Raw genomic sequence first — 20,388 nt, 5'->3', positions numbered from 1 at the left:
GATTCTATGGCTGTAACCATAATCTCTGTTGTTTAGGAAAATCGTCTATTTTTATATACCCGGAAATATTAGTAATGCAGTTCATTAATGGAACTGTGTTTTAGGTGAGTGTATAGAGTCAGGAGGTCTTGGTGCTAGCTTTTATCACTTACTAGCTGTGTGACCTTCTGTAAGTGAATTATTTAATCTCGGTTTTAATTTCTTTGTTTTAAAATGTTCTTACTGGATGGCTATAAAGTTCTAATAATTGGGAAAGTTTTGAAAGCTATTAAAATTTGAATATAAACTTAAGTGTTAGTGCTAGTTAAACCTGAGTGAAAAAGTATTAGGAAGAGAGAGTTAGGAAATGAAAGGAGCTGTATGGAGCTGTTTTTGGGTGGGGTAGGGACTTTAAGCAGAGTGAGTTCAAAGTGGAATCTTGGAGTTGCAGAAAGTCCAGAAATAGAATGTAAGGTCTCAGCAGTGTTCGAGTTAATGGTGGTTTGTGATGCATAGGCTAGTGTAACATTGCTTTTTTATACCGTGAGAAAGCCAGCAGGTATTTTAAATATATTTACATGAAGAAAAATTCTATCTTTGGCTCAGTGGATAGAGCATTGGCCTGGGGACTGAATGGTCCTGGGTTTGCTTCCTGTCAAGGACGTGTACCTAGGTTGCAGGCTCAATCCCAGGGCCCCTGCAGGAGGCAACCAGTCGATGTGTCTTTGTCACCTTGATGTTTCTCTCTCTCTCTGTCTCTCCTGCTTCCCTTCCACTCTCCCTAAAAGTTAATGGAAAAATATCCTCTGGTGAGAATTAGCAACAACAAAAGAATATAAATCACATAACATATTACAGTATTTTAGATTAGACTAAAAATGTTTCCTACTTAAAGCCATGTATATCTCAGTATGATCAGATGGCTCACAGAAGGAATGTCTTTTCTAGACAATGGGTCATTAGAGTTTCTATGTGTAGCAGTCTTTTGAAAAATGATGTTTAGTGAAAATGATTTAATTTATAACACATGACATTAACTTTGTGTGGGACTGTACAATAAAACCAGTACGATATTTCAGCATTTTTGTTTGCTTGTTAATCCTCACCCCAGGATATTTTTTCCATTGACTTTTTTTTTTTTTGAGAGAGAGAGAGTGGAAGGGAGGGAGGAGGGGGAGAAGAGAAACATCGACGTGAGAGAGACACATCAGTTGGTTACACATGCCCTGACTGGGGCAAGGGATCAAACCTGTAACCCAGGTATGTGCCCTTGATCTGGAATTGAACTGGAGACCTTTCGGTACACAGGTTGATGCTCTAACCACTGAGAAACACCGTCCAGGGCTTTTATATTTTTCAATTCTCACCCAAGGATGTGTTTTTATTGATTTTTAGAGAGAGAGGAAGGGGGAGAGAGAGAAACATCGATATGAGAGAAACATTGGTCGCCACTCATGCATGCCCTGATCAGTTTGCCCTGCAAACTCGGTATATACCCTGACTGGGAATCAAACCCACAACCTTTAGGTGCAAGGGACAATGCTCCAACCAACTGAGCTACCTAGTCAGGGCTTAGCATACTTTTTGTGTTTAAATCTTACTACAATGTGATTTTTGTTAAGTCATTTACAATACCCTGTAAGATGTCCCAAATTAAGTGGGCTGGATGGCTATAAAGTTCTAATAATTGGGAAAGTTTTGAAAGCTACATATTTTACTTTTTTAGTATGTTCATTATTTAATTCATTTCCCCCATAAATGCTAGCCATCTTTTCACTTATTAAATATATCTTACAAATAAAGAATAGATAAAAACATAAGTATAGTTTTAGGAATAGTAATAAAAGGAATATTCATGTACCTGCTACTTAAGATATAACATTTCTACTATATTAGAACTGTGATTCTAGAATGGTAGCCAGTGGTTCTCAACCTTCCTAATGCCGAAACCCTTTAATACAGTTCCTCATGTTGTGGTGACCCTAATTTCATTGTTACAAATTGAACATAATTAAAGCATAGTAATTAATCACAAAAGCAATATGTAATTATATATGTGTTTTCCGATGGTCTTAGGCGACCCTTGTGAAAGGGTCGTTCGACCCCCAAAAGGGTCACGACCCGCAGGTTGAGAACTGCCGCACTAGACACTTGTGCCAGTAGTCTGAATTGATGTGATGTATGTAAAAAAGTACATACAAGATTTTGAAAACAAGGTACAAAAATATGTACACTATCTCAATAATATTTATATTGATTATATATTGAATTAATATTGTAAATATAATTGAAATTAAATAATTTCACCTGTTTATTTTATTTTAATTTTTTAATTATGGCTGTTAGATTTACATGTTACATATGTGACTGCATTTGTGCTTCACATTATATTTCTACTAGTGGCCCTGTGCATGAATTCTCATACACATTGAAAGGAAATTAATTAGAAGAAATATTTTAATATCGCTATTCGCTCTTTCTCTATAATAGAAGTGTCAACCAAATTCTCAATCGGCGATGACAGATGGAAACACGCGTGTGATTGGCACCAGTGAGAGCTTTATATATATAGATAAGCTTAATTAGGCCTGCTTTCTGATTTAGCTAAACTTTTTTCAGCCCAATAAAGCACCCCAACTTCCCTTTCAGGTAATTGTCAGCAACACAGCAGTAAATATCAACATGAAGCAGATTATTATTGTAGATCACGCAGGGAGAACAATGGGTAAAATATTAAACGGCAGCAGTATATGACTATATTCTGTGCAGTGAGAAAACCTGAAGTCATTTTCAAGGTCCACCATTTCTTCTTTTCAGTCGGGTCAAGTTTCTAAGCTTTCTAAATCTCCGTTTTCCGGCTACTGAAAAGAAAATAGGATTCTACTGAGTCTCCTATCTACCTACTCCAGGAGTTCTGTGAGGAGCAAATGAGATGAGGCACGGGAAAATGCTTCATAGACATTTGGTTAAAGTGTAAAATGTTTGCACCTGGCTATAAAGCAAGTCGTGTTCTTGGGCTGAAGAAACTCCAAGAATGCTAGGCACTAGGGAGAGGAAGCCGGGGGTTGCTACACCATGTCATTACCTGACACCCACAGTGACTGTTGCTGGGCTGGGCTGGGCTGGGCTGTGGGCTGCATTTTGTGCTGTGGGGTCTCTGCAGTGTTGGCTGCCATTTGATGGGCTGTCACTCCTGGGTGGTGGTGGGGCCTGTGTCCCACGTGGGGGAAGCCAAGTGTTGCTTTTTGGGCACCAGGTCTGTGGTGCCGTTTCTTTGTAAATGGCCAGTGCTTGTCACGGCAGCTCCTGCGTTGAGCATCTGCCCCCTGGTGGTCAGTGCACGTCATAGTGACCGGTTGGACACTTAGCATGTTGACCTTTTTAATATATAGATTGGACAGTGATACTTCAGAAAACTCCACAGTTCTATTTCCCACTCCACCAAAAAAACCCACCACAAACCACTATAATGACTGATATATTTATTATTTATTTCTTTGCTTGTCTTTAACATTTTATTTTCTATGCATGTATCTCTAACCAATGCATTGTTGCATTTTGAAAAATAGTACAGCAAGCACAACCTTCATGACAATGTAAATAAAGGATTGCAGTATCATCCTAACATGAAAGCTCCTAGAAGATAAGCTGAACAGAATCTGAGTCAAGTCTGGATTCAGCTTCCCTGCGAATTTTTTTAAAAATACGTTTTTATTGATTTTAGAGAGAATGAAAGGGAAAGGGGGAGAGGGAGAGAAACATTGATTGGCTGCCTTCTGCAAGCCCCCCACTGGGGATCGAGCCAGCTACCCAGGCATGTACCCTAACCTGGAATCGAACCAGTCACCTCTTGGTGCATGGGACAAAGCTTAACCCTGAGAATTTTTACAAGCCATTTTCGGCAAGTTTGTGAGCAGTCATGAATGGGTTGTGAAAAAACTAGGGCTCACGCTAGAGCAGGGGTTCTCAACCTGTGGGTCGCGACCCCTTTGGGGGTCGCCTAAGACTATTGGAAAACACATATATAATTACATATTGTTTTTGTGATTAATCATTATGCTTTAATTATTTTCAATTTGTGACAATGAAAATACATTCTGCATATCAGATATTTACATTACAATTCATAACAGTAGCAAAATTACAGTTATGAAGTAGCAACGAAAATAATTTTATGGTTGGGAGTCACCACAACATGAGGAACTGTATTAAAGGGTCGGGGCATTAGGAAGGTTGAGAACCACTGCTCTAGAGTTAGGGCATGTGGCAAAGTGTGAGCCAATGTTCACAGTATGCTAGAGATCTGGAAGAAAAATGGTCAGAGGGAGTGGGCTGCTCTGTATTATCTGATTCTAGGCTTACCATGACCTCCTTCCTTTTCACAGGAGTTTCTCCGTAAGTCTTTTCATCTTATGAAACTGAAACTCTATCCCCCACTAAACAATAACTCCCCATTATCCTCCTTCCCCAATCCTGGCAACCACCGTTCTACTTTCTGTCCATAATTTTGACTACTCTAAGAACCTCATACAAGTAGAATCATATAGTATTTGTTTTTTATGCCTGGCTTATTTTAGCATAATGTCCTCAAGAGTCATTCACGTTGTAGCATATTGCAGAATTTACTTCCTTAAAAGGCAGAATAATATTTCATTGTATGTGTGTGCCACGTTTTGCTTGTCTAGTCACCTATTGATGGAGACGGGTTATTTGTATGTTTTAGCTGTTGGGAATAGTGCTGCTATCAACAGGGGTGTACAAATATGTCATTGAGACCCTGCCTTCATTTCTTTTGGGTATATGCCGAGAAGTTGCATTACTGGATCATATAGTAATTATTTTTAATTTTTTTTTTTTAGTTACTGCCGTACTGTTTTTCACAATGGCTGTATTCTTTTACATTCCCACCATAAGGATTTTAATTTCTCCTGCTAACACTTGCTGTTTTTTGGTAGTAGCCATCCTGATGGGTATGAAGTGGTATCCCATTATAGTTTTGGTTTTCATTTCCCTCATGATTAGTGATAAGCATCTTTTCTTAATGCTTTTTGGCCATTTACTAGTATGTATCTTTGGAAAAATGTCTATTCAAGTTCTTTGCCCATTTTGGATGTTAATCCCTTAATGGGTGTATATGATTTGCAAATATTTTCTCTCTCTCTCTCTCTTTTATAGAGAGGAAGAGAGAGGGATAGAGAGTTAGAAACATCGATGAAAGAGAAATATCGATCAGCTGCTTCCTGCACACCTCCTACTGGGTAGGAGGTACATGCCCTTGACCTGAATCCAACCTGGGACCTTTCAGTCCGCAGGCCAACGCTCTATCACTGAGCCAAACCAGTTAGGGCTTCTCCCACTCTTTGGGTTACCTTTTTACTCTGTTGATAGTGTCTTGATACATATAAATTTTTTAAATTTCATGAAGTCCAATTTATTTATTTTTTTAAAATAAAGTTTTACTTGTGTCTTTGTTATCATTTCCAAGAAATCATTGTCAAATCCAATGTCATGAAGTTTTTATCCAATGTTTGCTACTAAAAGTTTTATAGTTTTTGGTCTTTGATTCATTTTGAGTTTATTTTTTAATACCGTTTTAGATAGGGTTTTTATTCTTTTACATGTGCGTATTTATTCCTACTACCAATTGTTGAAAAGACCATTCTTTTCCCCATTGAATGATCTTGGCACCATTGGCAAAAGTTATTTGACTATGTGAGAATTTATTTCTGGGTTTTCTATGCTATTCCATGGGTTCTATATTTTTGTTTTTATGCTAATACTATGCTGTTTTGATTTTTGTAGCTTTGTAGTTTTTTTAGCATAAATTTTCCCGTAAGGCAAATTTTATTAATAACACTAGTTTATTTCCCTCCCCACAAGACCAAATGCAACTATCTGAAGTGAACAGATCATCAAGATTTTATTGTTACATAATAAAACAAAACATGAAGCTTAGAATTGGATCACTTGGTCCTTTCTCTTATCTTCTCCTAGTTTAAAATGCTTGCATCTTATAATAGCCACCCTTCTCTTAACACTACGGTGTCGGGTGAATTTCCCGCCAAAATATAAGATGGCGCGGGCAATTATTTAGGTTTCCCACGCAAAATCAGGGATTTTTATGATACCTATTACCCCAATGGGTATGAAACGGTTCGCATACGCAGGTAGGTATCTTTGTGAACGGCAAACAAACAAATATTTGGTAATACGCAGTTACAATCGGCCCAAGTTTACACGTTTCCCGCACTCCACCGCAAATCTATATGAACCGAGTTAAGACGGCTCCCGCGGAGTACGCGCAATTCACGCGAGCCGACTTAACTCGTTTCCCGCACTCCAAGTTTAGATGTGCAGATGGGCCTAACACATTCAAGCCTCAGCACAGTCTTTGTAGTTTTACCCTTTTTGCAGAAAATCAGCTTAGTCTGCCCACCATAAGCACTCTGTTTCCTGTCATAATGCCACTTTTCCTGCACATACAGAGAATCCTTGTCATTGTACTGTGTTATGTTGTGGAGTTGATGCTTGCCACACTTCTTACAGAAAGTCTGGCAGGTTTTAGAAACATTCAACCATGTTTGCTAGAGCGCTATCAACATTGAAAGCATAGTAAGTTTTGAAGTCAGGAAGTGTGAGTCCTCAAGTTTTGTTCTTTTTAAAAATTGTTTTGACTATTCAAGGTCCCTTGAGATTCCATATGAAATTTAGGATGGATTTTTCTGTTTGGTTAACAGATTTTATTGAGTAGGTGTGTATATGTAGTTAACACACACACAATAAGTTCATGATATTTGAACTGTAGAAAGTAGATTGGTCAGTTACATTAAATCACTATGGAAGAAGCTTTTTTTTACACTTACATGCAACCCAATTATGATTCAGGCAAACAAGATTGAATGACTAACCCTAGTGATTATCCAACAGGCGAGCAGATGACTGTGCATTTATGAACCGGTGGGGCATGTGGCTAAAGGAGGATGAGTCAGAAGCACGTATCTTCTAAAGGAATCTGTTAGAATAGACTACAGAAATGATTATAACTAAAAGGCAGGAAATACTCTTCCTTAATGGAATATCTTATTTCCCTGGGTGCCCATGGCCATCCCAGTGTCACTGCTTGTCTTCTGGTTAATTGGTGGTAACAACTATTTATTGTCTTGAAAACTTGGTTTCTTTCCCTCGAAAGAAGTTACTATGTAAAACATGGGTGGAAATCTGTATTTAAGGAATCAGTGTTTCTGTAGTACTCTATATGTTTCATAAATTTTATGTGCATTGAGTTCATTTTTATTACCTATGAAAGGCATTATTCAGGAGTTTTATATGTGAGGAATCTGAGGCTTTTGAGCAAACAAATAATTGATATCAGACACACTGATAGAGCTACAATTTAAACCCAGGTTTTATCTGATTCCAACGTATATTTTGTCATGCACTACATATGTAATTTTACACAGAATTTCAGTAGGTTTCTGGTCTTTTTTAAACTTATCCATAAACTCAAACTTCGTAGGTTCTTTGAACTCTAGACTAAGAACTACTGCCTTAAATAAAAGCATGGCTAAAAATTACGAGTGCCCTTAGATACCTAAAGGCATCCAACAAAGGGGAAATTTTTATTTGGAGACCTGTAACTTAACCTTTAGCCCCTAGGCTCCTTACATGTTTCTCTCTTTTTCTCACTGGCTATTTATAGCATGCTTGCTGGGTTCTTTTCTGCTACCCAGCATCTAAAAGTTGGATTTCTTCTGAGTTCTTCCTGGGCCCTCCCTCTTTTCTCCTACTTTGGGAATCTCTTCCTTTCTTCTAGAGCAGCAGTTCTCAACCTGTGGGTCGCGACCCTTTCACAGGGGTCGCCTAAGACCCATCGGAAAACACATACATAATTACATATTGTTTTTGTGACTAATCACTATGCTTTAATTATGTTCAATTTGTAACAATGAAATTGGGGGTCACCACAACATGAGGAACTGTATTAAAGGGTCGCGGAATTAGGAAGATTGAGAACCACTGTTGTAGAGTTAAATGGTACTGTATTGTTGATGGTTGCCAGACTTAACATCATCAGCCCGTATCTTTTCTCAGAGTGCTAGAATCCCATTTGCAACTGCCTACTCAAAAATCTTCATTTACATATCTCATAAGTGTTACCTATGTAACAGATAAAAACTATTGCAAAATTTTTAATAATAGTTTTATTGAGATAAAATTTACATACACAAAATTTATCCCTTTAGAGTCTACAATTCCGAGGGTTTTAGTATATTCAGAGTTGTGTGACCATCACCACTCTAATTTCAAAATATTTTCATCACCCCAAAATAAATCCAGTACCTGCTAGCAGTCACTCATTTTTCCTGTTCCTAAGCCCCTGGCAACCACTAATCTCCTTTCTCTCTCTATTTGCCTGTTCTGGACATTTTATATAAATGGAATCATAAAACATATGGCCTTTTTCTGGTTTCTTAGCATAATCTTTCCAAGGTTCATCCATGTTGTAGCATGCATGAATACTTCATTTCTTTTTATCGCAGATATTTCATTATATGGCTAATGCCACAGTTGATGGTGCATACATGTTTTTCTGAAGCTCTACTGCTACAGTGATATGGAATTTAAAGCTACAGATTTTGAATATTAAGTGATGTCATGTGTGATTTAGATTGACTATAACATCACAAATACTGATATTTAGAGCTTGGGTTTATTAAAAATTGTTTTATACTAACTTTTACCTTATTTCTGAAAGAATACAAATGTGAGGCTATAGTCACTTCTAACTTTCTGTGAAGTCTCAAACATCCTCTGATATTTTACTTTTGGAAAGATAAGCGGGCCTTTTTGTTGTTTTTGTGTATACTTAGTTTAATCTGTTTACCCATTTTAAAGGCTTTAGAATCTTTTTTTTCCAATCCTTACCGGAGGATATTTTATCATTGATTTATTTTAGAGAAAGTGGAAGAGAGAGGGAAAGACAGAAATATCGATGTGAAAGAAACACATTGATTGGTTGCCTCTTGTACAAGCCTAAACCAGGGCTGGGCCGGAGAGGAGCCTGCAACCCAAGTATGTGCCCTTGACTGGAATCGTACCAGGGACCCTTCAGTCTGCAGGTCAGAGCTCTATCCACTGAGCCAAACTAGCTAGGACTATAGAATGCATTTTGTATAAAATACTTAATTGTTCTTAGAACAATGGGTTTAATCCGTAAGTCATATTTTAATAAATTTTCTTTTCATAGTTTGAAATAGGGCATCATTATTTTCAGTGAAAAATGTCTTAGTGTTTAAATGGCATTATTGAATTATATTACAAAATGCCAAACTGGTAAGAGACAAAATTTTATTTTCTTTGTACTTTGAGGTTTGGTATTCATGAATGTATGAAAGTGGCAAACATTTACTTTGAAGATCTACACATAAAACTATTTATTTGAATGTGAACATTAAATAAATCACCAGAATCATCTAAATATCATTTAAAATTATAATTTCAATCATTGCATTAGCCTTGATGAAGAACTATAGCCATTTTCTGAACCCATTTAAGAATTTCCCAAAACACACCAGTGGTTTTCTTTGTCATGAGAGAATTTTTATAAAAAAGTAACAGCCTTCAGCTTTTGGCTTGGAGGAGGCTTAGGTGCAACTTTTTCTTCGGTCGTCCCAAAACCTGATTCATCCAACACCAGCTGAAGTTTGACCCCAAGGACATTAAAGTTGTGTATCTGAGGTGCAACTATGGGGAAGTCAGTGCCACATCTGCCCTGGCCCCCTGGGTCTGTCTCCAAAAAAGGTTGTTGATGAAATTGCCAAAGCAACTGGTGATTGGAAGGGTCTGAGGATTACAGTGAAACTGACCAGAACAGAAAGGCCCAGATGGAGGTAGTACGCCAAGAGACAGAGAAAAGCAAAAAACATAAGCACAGTGGAAATACCACTCTTGCTGAGATTTACCACCATTGCCCAACAGATGCAACACCAATATTTGGCTAGAGAACTCTGGAACCATTAATGCGATCCTAGGGACTATCCAGACTGTGGGCTACATTGTTGATGGCTGCCACCCTCATGACATCATAGATGACATCAACAGTGGTGCAGTGAATTGCCTAGCTAGTTAAGAACTAAAGAAAATATTTCAATTAAAGATAATTTCACAAAATACAAAAAATATTTCAATTAAAGATAATTTCACAACCAAAAAAAAGAAGGAGTAATAAATGGCCTTTAAAAATTTTTAGTAGTTTTTTTAAGGAAAATATTTTGGCTGTGGAAGTTAATATGAATAAGCTACATTTATGGAATCTTTGATTCTAAAAGATATGAACTCATTGGTGAATGTAGAATCTGATTATGAAGTTGACCTTTCTCTGACATTAGAAGAATTCTCTTTATAATTAGTATAAGAAGTTAAAATATTGAGGCACATTGAGTGGTGAAATGTTATACTCCTCCCTGGTGTGGCACTCCCTTCAACCTCCATTAGAAAGAGTAGGTGGAAATCTTAATTAGAAGAAATAGTAAGTCAAGTTAATATTAATAGGCAGTATAGAAGGGTATTGTTTTTTAGGTTTTGTGAGGTGTCAAATATGAGGTCAGAGTCACTTGTTAGACTTAGGTATATATGTGGAGTTTTGAATTTACAATGTGGAAGGGAATGAGCACTTATCAGAACAGAAGGAAATGTGTGGTTAAACGGTTTCAGCTATAACTGTAGACTATTTCCCTTGGTCCAAATGGGAGGAGAAATGGAACTTTATGTTTTTAACTTTTTCCAATATAAGTAGAAATTGGTTCAGCAGGGTTGATTGGAGTCCTTAACAAGAAAGATGGTTGTGTTTAGTAGTGGAGGCGAATGACATGAATATGTATTAAAAAGGTATAAATCTGCCCTGACCTGTTTGGCTCAGTGGATAGAGCATTGGCCTGCAGACTGAGGGGTCCCAGGTTTGATTCTGGTCAAGGGCATGTACCTTGGTTGCGGGCGCATCCCACTAGGGGGTGTGCAGGAGGCAGCTGATGTTTCTCTCTCATTGATGTTTCTAGCTCTCTGTCCCTCTCCCTTCCTCTCTGTAAAAAAATCAATAAAATATATATATATTTTTAAAAAGTTATAAATCCTATAGCTTTTATTTTACAGGTGTCTTGTAATTTTTCCTAGCATATTTATAATCACTCACGGTCATTTATTCTTATTAAGTCTCTTTAAAAACAAGAATTCCCCAAGATTCTTTGTTGAAGAAACTGCTAAATTGAGTAAAGGAAAAGTTAATGTTTCTAGGTTTCTCCTCAAAATGAGCTGTCTTACTGATTTTATATAATTATAGGTAATAAATAATGCAAATTCTAATGCTCTGAGATTATTCATAGAAAACATTCAGTATAGGCGAGTAAAGAACCTTATTTATAAAGATAATAGAGGCCCAGTGCACAAAATTTGTGCGCAGGTGGGGGGGTGTTCCTCAGCCCAGCCTGCACCCTCAATCTGGGACCCCTCTCACAATCTAGGACTGCTGGCTCCCAACCGCTCGCCTGCCTGCCTGCCTGCCTGATCACCCCTAACCACTCCCCTGCCAGCATGATCGACACCTAACTGCTCCCCTGCTGGCCTGATTGCCCCTAACTACCCTCCCCTGCAGGCCCAGTCACCCCTAACTGCCCTCGCCTGCAGGCCTGATCGCCTCCAACTGCCCTCCCTTTCAGGCCTGGTCCCTCCCAACTGCCCTCCCTTGCCAGCCATCTTGTGGTGGCCATCTTGTGTGTTGGCGTGATGGTCAATTTGCATATTATTGCTTTATTAGATAGGCTATTTGGGCACCTGCCAGCATGGCTCAGAACGTCTTGGTTCAACTCCCCATCAGGGCACATGCCCAGGGTTACAGGCTAGATCCCCAGTAGGGGGCATGCAGGAGGCAGCTAATCAGTGATTCTCATCATTGATGTTTCTATCTCTCCCTCTCTCTTCCTCTCCTAAATCAATAGAAATATTAAAAATAAAAAATAAAAAAGGCAGCATTACCTACTTGATGTGGGTAGTGAACACACAATACAACACAGAGGTGATATAGAATTGTACACCTGAAACCTATATAATTTTATTAATCAGTGTCACCCCAGTAAATTCAATTTAAAAAGCAGCATTACTTATCAGATAGCTATTAGGTTGCTTATAAAGCTGAAGAAAAGTGTAAAAGAGCCTGACACTGGAGAGCTCCAGGGACCCAAAAAAAAGGGAAGCAGTGCACACTTTTCAGGGGCTAATGAATTCCAGTTGTTTTCCGTCTGTATGTCTTTCTACTCAAGATTCAAAAACCAGGCCCTGGCTGGTGTTTCTCAGTGGATAGAGCGTTGGCCTGCAGACTGAAGGGTCCCAGGTTTGATTCCAGTCAATGGCACATGCCCAGGTTGTGGGCTTGGTCCCCAGTAGAGGGCATGCAAAAGGCAGCCGGTCAGTGATTCTCTCTCATCATTGATGTTTCTATCTCTCTCCTTTTCCCTTCCTTTCTGAAATCAATAAATATATATATAATTTTTTTAAATATATTTTATTGCTTTTTTACAGAGAGGAGGGGAGAGGGATAGAGAGTTAGAAACATCGATGGGAGAGAAGCATCGATCAGCTGCCTCCCGCACACCCCCTACTGGGGATGTGCCTGCAACTAAGGTACATGCCCTTGACCGGAATCGAACCTGGGACCCTTCAGTCTCCAGGCCGACACTCTCTCCAGTGAGCCAAACCGGCTAGGGCATGAAATCAATAAAAATATATTTAAAAAAAAAAAAGATTCAAAAACCAAGGCAAAGTACTTGATTGTCCTAGCTACAGCTGGAGGAGCTATGATGTCTACTTCAAATACCATCTTACTATAGTTTTTACAAAATCTGAAAAACTTTCTTTTAAAAATAATCTGGAAGAATTGTAACTAGAAATAAAATTCTGGTAAACCAGATTAACTTAATGTATAGAATATAGTCAGAGGCTGTAGTTTATATACTAGTACTTATAATTCTTGATTTTATGATTGTATTTCTTTTTTTATTTCCTAAGAAAACCACAGTTTTCATAAGTAACTTTGATCTTTGTTTTTCATGTGTCTGATTGGTTTTCACCCTTCTTTTCTGTGTCTTAGGTCTATTTGAAGGCTCCAATGATTCTGAATGGAGTCTGTGTTATCTGGAAAGGCTGGATTGATCTCCAGAGACTGGATGGTATGGGCTGCCTGGAATTTGATGAGGAGCGAGCCCAGGTAGGGAGACTTCAGGCTTTACTGAGTGTGGTCCCTTTATAGACCCCTAATTTTGCCTGTGCCTGAGGATCTATTTTATCCCATCTTTAAGAGTAAGTATAGCCCTAGCCGGTTTGGCTCAGAGGATAGAGCATCGGCTTGCAGACTGAAGGGCCCCAGGTTCGATTCTGGTCAAGGGCACATGCCTGGGTTGCGGGCTTGATCCCCAGTAGGGGGTGTGCAGGAGGCAGCTGATCAATCATTCTCTCTCATCATTGATGTTTCTATCTCTTTATCCCTCTCTCTTCCTCTCTGAAGTCAATAAAAATATGTATTTTTTAAAAAGAGTAAGTATATTGCCCTGACCAGTTTGGCTCAGTGGGTAGAGTGTTGGCCTGCAGACTGAAGGGTCCCAGGTTCGATTCCAATCAAGGGCATGTACCTTGGTTGCAGGCACATCCCCAGTGGGGGCTATGCAGGAGGCAGCTGATCAATATTTCTCTCTCATTGATGTTTCTAAACTCTATCCCTCTCCCTTCCTCTCTGTAAAAAAATCAATAAGATATATTTAAAAAATAAAAAGAGTAAGTATAAAAAGTCTCAGGTTCAAATAATATTGAGGAATCCTAAAGATGTTGAGACACAAATTCTGGTCCTGGTTTTAGGTAAGTTCTGCCTTCAGTGGTTCTAAAGTTTCATTTGATTACCCTAATCTGCTCAGTGGGCTACTTCAGAGTCCAGTAAATGGTTCTCTTTAATATTTGTTCTTGATCTTTAGCACATTGTGAGGAAGAAAAAAAAGAGTTCATAATAAAATGTAGCAGCAACACTGAGGAGCTTGGCAAATCCTCTCCCCAAACACTGGACAAAATTGTTTAAAAAAACAAACAAAACCATTTAATGTCTTGACATTAACCAAAGGGCATAAATTGAGAGGCATTTATTTAAACAAAGCTACCTGAATTTCACTAACAACAGTAGTAGTCTGGCAATTTATTTTATTTTATTTTTTTAAAATATATTTTATTGATTTTTTACAGAGAGGAAGGGAGAGGGATAGAGAGTTAGAAACATCGATGAGAGAGAAACATCGATCAGCTGCCTCCTGCACACTCCCCAATGGGGATGTGCCCGCAACCAAGGTACATGCCCTTGACTGGAATCGAACCCAGGACCCTTGAGTCCGCAGGCCGACGCTCTATCCACTGAGCCAAACCGGTCAGTATAGCCTGGCAATTTAGTCAGGAGCTGCTCCCATCTTTTCCCTCAGCTCTATGGTCCTTCAAGTTCTACCTTTGGCAGGCAGGGCAAGGCATGAGGGCTGGCAGCTCTTATCCTCCTATCAGAGGGAGCTGACTTTGTTTAGAGCAGCTTGGAGGGATGTTCTCAATAATAATAGAGGTCTCTGGCAAACAATCCAGGAAAGCTAATATTATAGGAAGCAACAAAATGGCAGACTAGCCAGAAATTTATTAGGGTTATCTAGGAAAGAGATAGCCCTTATGTTCCTGAAGGCTGTGTGCATATATAAAGCCACACCTGTTCAGGAAAATCTAAGAGGACCTTTGGAGGAAGCTAATTCTTGCTGAACACAGGTTAGACTGATAAGCTCCCTGCACTTTTACAAGATTCCCCCAAAACACACATCCTATGACAAAGGATGGAAGCCTACTGAGTTCCAGGTATTTAGGCAAAACTTCTCACCAGTCATTGGCTGACCACTAATTTATTCTGATGGGGGAGTGGGGTGGCAACCCCTAGAAAGCATAGCTTAAAAACAATAACTAAGCAGTGACATCAGAGGCTGCACACTGCTGAGGAAACAGATTCTACAGAATTGGTCCAGGTAAGTCACTAAACAGACAAACACAAAACAGTGTTATAACCAATTTAGTTTATACAAGGCAAAATTTTATATTGAGTTGACTTTTAAAACTGAAATATTTTATTGGAATGATAGGTAAAAAATTTAGTCTAACTCACAGCATTTCTCATACTTAGAATTTTCCAAGCTTTGTTGCCCCAGTCCACAAATTGAGCTTTATCACTACAAAGTAAGTGCCATCTGTTGTGATAATAAATTAATATAATAGGTTTCACATAATGTAGAAATTTCAAAGCAGGGGATTCCAACCGTCCAATCAGCAGTCAGCACTTATCTGTAGCTTTTTCCATCCCAAAATCATCTATAAAGAGACAAGTAAGTGTAGAAATTAAGAGTAGAAGCTTCATAGTCATAATTGTGAATCCTGGCCCCACCACTTACAGCTGTTATGGACTGAATGTTATGTTTCCCCAAAATTTATACATTGAAGCCATAACCCCCACTGTGACTATATTTGGAGATAGGGCTTTTATAGGGAAACTAAGGTTTAACCCTATATAATAAAGGGCTAATATGCAAATTGTCCCCTCGGCCAGGAGTTCCGCGGCCCCTCCCCTCAGAAGTTCATGCACCGGGCCTCTAGCCCTATCTAATAAAGGGGTAGTATGCAAATTAACTGTCATTCCATCACAAAGATGGCAGCGCCCATACCCACAAGATGGTGGTGCCCAGTCCCTTCAGCCCCGCTGCTGGAGTGTCTGGTCCTGTCAGCCCCGCTGGGGGGAGCAGTGGCCAAGTGGCACGGCTGGATCCGCCCTCAGGCGACGAGCCCAGTGTCCCGCACACCCCGGTCCGCAGAGGGAGGGTGGGCAGGCCTCTGGCCAGAGGCCAGTTGGGGCATGGGACGCTGGCTTTACAGACTGGGCTGAGTGGACTCCCCCCCCTGCCTGCCCGCCACCCCCCCCCACCCCCACCCCCCCTGCACGAATTTCATGCACCAGGCCTCTAGTTAAGCCATAAGAGTGGGACCCTGGTGTAATAGGATTAGTGTCCTGATAAGAGATGCATAAGAGATCTTACTAATTCTCTGCCATGTGAAGACAAAATACTCTAACAGATACTGAGATACCAAGTAACCTAAGAGATAAACAGAAGGTAGTCACAATTCCATTTCAAAAAATCAAATTGTGTAAATATTTCAGCTGAAATATTTTCATAGGTATTTTTGCCTTTGTTCAGAGTACCTTTGACAAACATTAACAAGGATATGGAATACAGTTGATGTGTTGGCTATTTGGAAAACTAGCACTTCTAGTCTCTGGTATGCAATGGGAATGATTATGTATATTCATCACAAGCTATGTACTAGGATATTAGTATAGTGGCATTATTAGTAATAGCCAGAAACTGTAAACTGCCCAAATGCCCATTAACAGAATGTTTAAATTATATGTACACACAAAGAAATACCATGAGGATGAAAAATTCCAACTAGCATACCACTATGGATGAATTTTACACATATATTGAGTGTACCAAAAAAAGCACATGCTGTATGAATCCATTTATATGAATTTATACAAATGGGCAAAACTAACAATAGAAGTAAAGATAGTGGTTCATCCTTGGGAGAGGGGGCTAGTTACTGGAATGGAGCAGAAGGAGTCTTTTGAGATGCTGGTACTGTTCTGTTTTTTCACATGAAATCTGGTTACATGAACATTTAGTTTGGGAAAATTCATCAAGCTATATTTTAGGACAGTGCTGTCCAGTATAATTCAGATGTAAGTCACATAATATAGTTTAAAATTTTCTAGAAGCTACATTTAAAAAGGTAAAAAGAAACAATTGTAATTAACTTTATATTATATTTTACTTAACTTTAATATATCTAAAATATCATGAATTTACAGTCAGCATAAAAAGTTAGGTATATTTTATATTTTTTTTAGTAATAAGTATTTGCAATCCACTTAGAGTCAGACTAGTGTATTTTCCACTTACAGATTTAGACTAGCCACATTTCAAGTATACAGTAATCATATGTAACTAGCAGCTACCATATTGGATAACAAAGCCTTAAGCCATGTGTATTTTTTGTATGGACATTAGGTTAATGATGGACTGAATATACTACAGTGGTCCCAAAAGATTTTAATGGAGTTGAAAAATTCCTGTCATCTGATGATGTTCCTATCATCATTGTTATACTCTTTTCTTTTTTTTAATTCTCACCCAAGGATATGTTTATTGATTTTGAGAGAGAGAGAGAGAGAAATAGATCGATCGGTTGCCTCCTATACAGAGATCGAACCTTTTTGGTGTGTGGGATGACACTCCAACCAACCGAACCGCCCGCCTGGGGCTTCATCATTATACTCTTAATTTACTTTGGCAGTCACAGAAAGATGTTTTTACTTTTAATGTAATGACTTTTCAAAAGTTTTACAGGCATACCTTGGCAATATTTTGGGTTTGGTTCTAGACCACTGCAATAAAGCAACTATTGGAATAAAGCAAGTCACACCAATTTTTGGATTCCCTATGTACATAAAAGTTATGTTTACACTATACCAGAGGTCCTCAAACTTTTTAAACAGGGGGCCAGTTCACTGGAGGGCCAGAGTATAGTTTAAAAAAAAACTATGAACAAATTCCTATGCACACTGCACATACCTTATTTTGAAGTAAAAAAACAAAACGGGAACAAATACAATATTTGTATTTGCATGTGGCCCGCGGGCCGTAGTTTGAGGACCCCTGCACTATACTGTAGTCTAGTAAGTGTACAATAACATTATGTCTAAAGAATGTATGTACTAGTACATACCCTAATTTTAATATTTATGGGGTTTTATTGTTTATTGATTTCAGAGAGTAAGGGAGGGAGGGAGGGAGAGAGATTGGAATATCAATGATGAGAGAGAATCATTGACCGGCTGCCTCCTACACACACAACGCCCACCACCAGGAGCCAAGCCTGCAACCTAGGCATGTGTCCCGACCGGGAATTGAACCATGACCTCCTGGTTCCTAGGTTGACACTCAACCACTGAGCCATGCCGGCCGGGCCTATTTTTAAAATACTTCGTTGTTTTAAAAAATGCTAACCATTGCCAAAACCGGTTTGGCTCAGTGGGTAGAGCGTCGGCCTGCGGACTGAAAGGTCCCGGGTTCGGTTCCGGTCAAGGGCATGTACCTGAGTTGCGGGCACATCCCCAGTAGGAGATGTGCAGGAGGCAGCTGATCGATGTTTCTAACTCTCTATCTCTCTCCCTTCCTCTCTGTAAGAAATCAATAAAATATATTTTTTAAAAAAATGCTAACCATTATCTGAGCCTTTAGCAAGTTGTAATTATTTGTGACAGGGTTGCCACAAACCTTCAATTAGTAAAAAGTGCGGTAAAATGAAACAAAATTAATGGGGTGTTGCCTGTATTTTGATTCTAGGATCAGGTTAGAAAAATTGAACCATTGTTGAAATTTGCAGATTTTGTATTTGAGGTAGTTGATGACATTGGTGTAAAACTCGTGTCCTTTAGCTTTTTCCAAGTTTGTCTGTTAATGAAGCCAACATATAAACAGTTTTGCTTTTTGTATGTGCTTGGGAATGTGAGTGAAATTAACTTAGATTTATATGTTTTACTTGTATTTTTTAAAATATATCTTTATTGATTTCAGAGAGGAAGGAAGAGGGAAAGAGAGATAGAAACATCAGTGATGAGAGAGAATCATTGATCCGGCACACCCCACAATGGGGATCGAGCCCGCAGCCCAGGCACGTGCCCTGACTGGGAATCGAACCATGACCTCCTGGTTCATAGGTCGACTCTCAGTCACTGAGCCACACTGGCTGGGGCGGGTCATTTGTTTTAAATGAAAAGTTATGTTCTACAGAATGATGTTAAATGCACCATGTGCAAGTGCATTTGTTAAATTGTAGTCTTTGAAGTACATGATGAGGCTTCTTCAGCAGATTTATCTTTTGGTTTTCATGTGATCAGTGATAATTCTGATCCACACAGAATATTAAATGTCATTATTTTATGCAAATTTTACATTTATCATCGACATTCTTGTAAATGAATTTGATTCTTAATTTTTCATTAAACATGCACTTGCATTTTAAAATTCATTGCTGCAGAAAGGTAAGTAAGTATTACCAAACTGTAAGATAAATGTAATTATAGACTTAGGCAATATAATATAGACAAACTCACTGCAGCAAGAATGGTCAGAGTATTCTGTATATTCTCTATGAAAGCACTGCTGGACCTTTATTTCCCACATGGATTTCACATATACCCAACCACCTTTTATGATGACCCTACCTGACTACTTTGTGCGGATTGTAGTATAGACCATGGAGTAAAGACTAGTAGAACATGTAGCTGGCAGGCAGCGGGATGTTGAAAACCTTTCCGGCTACCACTTGAGATTGGTAGTTGTCCAAGGCCATTTGAGCATACTTTACTGGATGAGCGTGTAGTTTTATCAGTGAGTGCCCTTTATGCTGACCTTGAAAGGGAGGTATTACTTAAGGTTGCAACAGGAAAGCATTAGGTTAACATTGGTAATTGCTCATTGTCTTTCAGATTTAACCATTTATTAAAGTGCACACTTTTTACTGCACATATATTTCTCTTTTTTTTTTTTGAATTTTTGTGAGTTTATTTGAGCCAAATGCACATATATTTCATTTCTCACTAGGAGAGACCAAGACACAGCTGGAATTAGAAATTAATTTACTACATCTATTAATAATAATACTTGTTTTTTCTTTTAATGAAATAAAAATCTCTGACTGCCCTGGCCAGGTGACTCAGTTGGTTGAAGCATTGTCCCATACACCAAAAGGTTATAGGTTCAATTCCCGGTCAGGGAGTGTATGGGAGGCAACCAATCAATGTTTCTCTCACACGTCAATAATTTTTCTCTCTTACCCTTTCTCTCACTCTAAGAAACCATTTTTTAAAAATCCTCATGTTAGATTTTTAAAAAATCGCTGACCTTTGCTAGAATACATATTAGAGGCTAATAATTTCCTTAGGGAATTAGATCACATCTCATGCTTCATGCTCTCATTTCATCGTGTAATTTTCCTGTACTGGACTAAATCACAGTTGATAATTACATATTGATTTTTGTAATTATTTGTTCATTGTCCACCTGCCTCACTAGACCAGAAATTGTTAGGAAAAGCACCATTTGTTCCCTCACATTATATCCATGACACCTAGCACAGTGATTTGGACATAATAAAGACGCACTAAATATTTGTGGAAATATGGGAAAGTGAATGAGTGAATGCACAGGACAGAAGGGGTATACTGTTATCAGCAGGTGTGTA

The 20,388-nt window shown here is 38.7% G+C and overlaps 1 protein-coding gene across 6 annotated transcripts in view; it reads left to right on the top strand.

The window, feature by feature from the left end:
• Positions 1-20,388, top strand: part of CBFB (core-binding factor subunit beta) — a 54,238-nt gene that overhangs the window by 15,506 nt on the left and 18,344 nt on the right. For 4 of the 6 annotated variants that reach the window (XM_070398280.1, XM_070398278.1, XM_070398277.1 and 1 more), the window contains one exon: positions 13,118-13,234. The exons of the other annotated variants lie outside the window; for them this stretch is intronic. In XM_070398280.1, coding sequence (XP_070254381.1) covers positions 13,118-13,234 — 117 coding nt within the window. The remainder of the gene's footprint in view (positions 1-13,117; positions 13,235-20,388) is intronic. 6 annotated transcript variants of the gene reach the window in all.

Source organism: Myotis yumanensis, unplaced genomic scaffold (assembly GCF_028538775.1).
Source record: "Myotis yumanensis isolate MYYU_CA2020_CCGP unplaced genomic scaffold, mMyoYum1.0.hap1 SCAF_18, whole genome shotgun sequence".
NCBI classification, from domain to species: domain Eukaryota; kingdom Metazoa; phylum Chordata; class Mammalia; order Chiroptera; family Vespertilionidae; genus Myotis; species Myotis yumanensis.
Note: the sequence above shows the minus strand (reverse complement) of the source record. Positions and strands in the feature narration are given on the sequence as shown.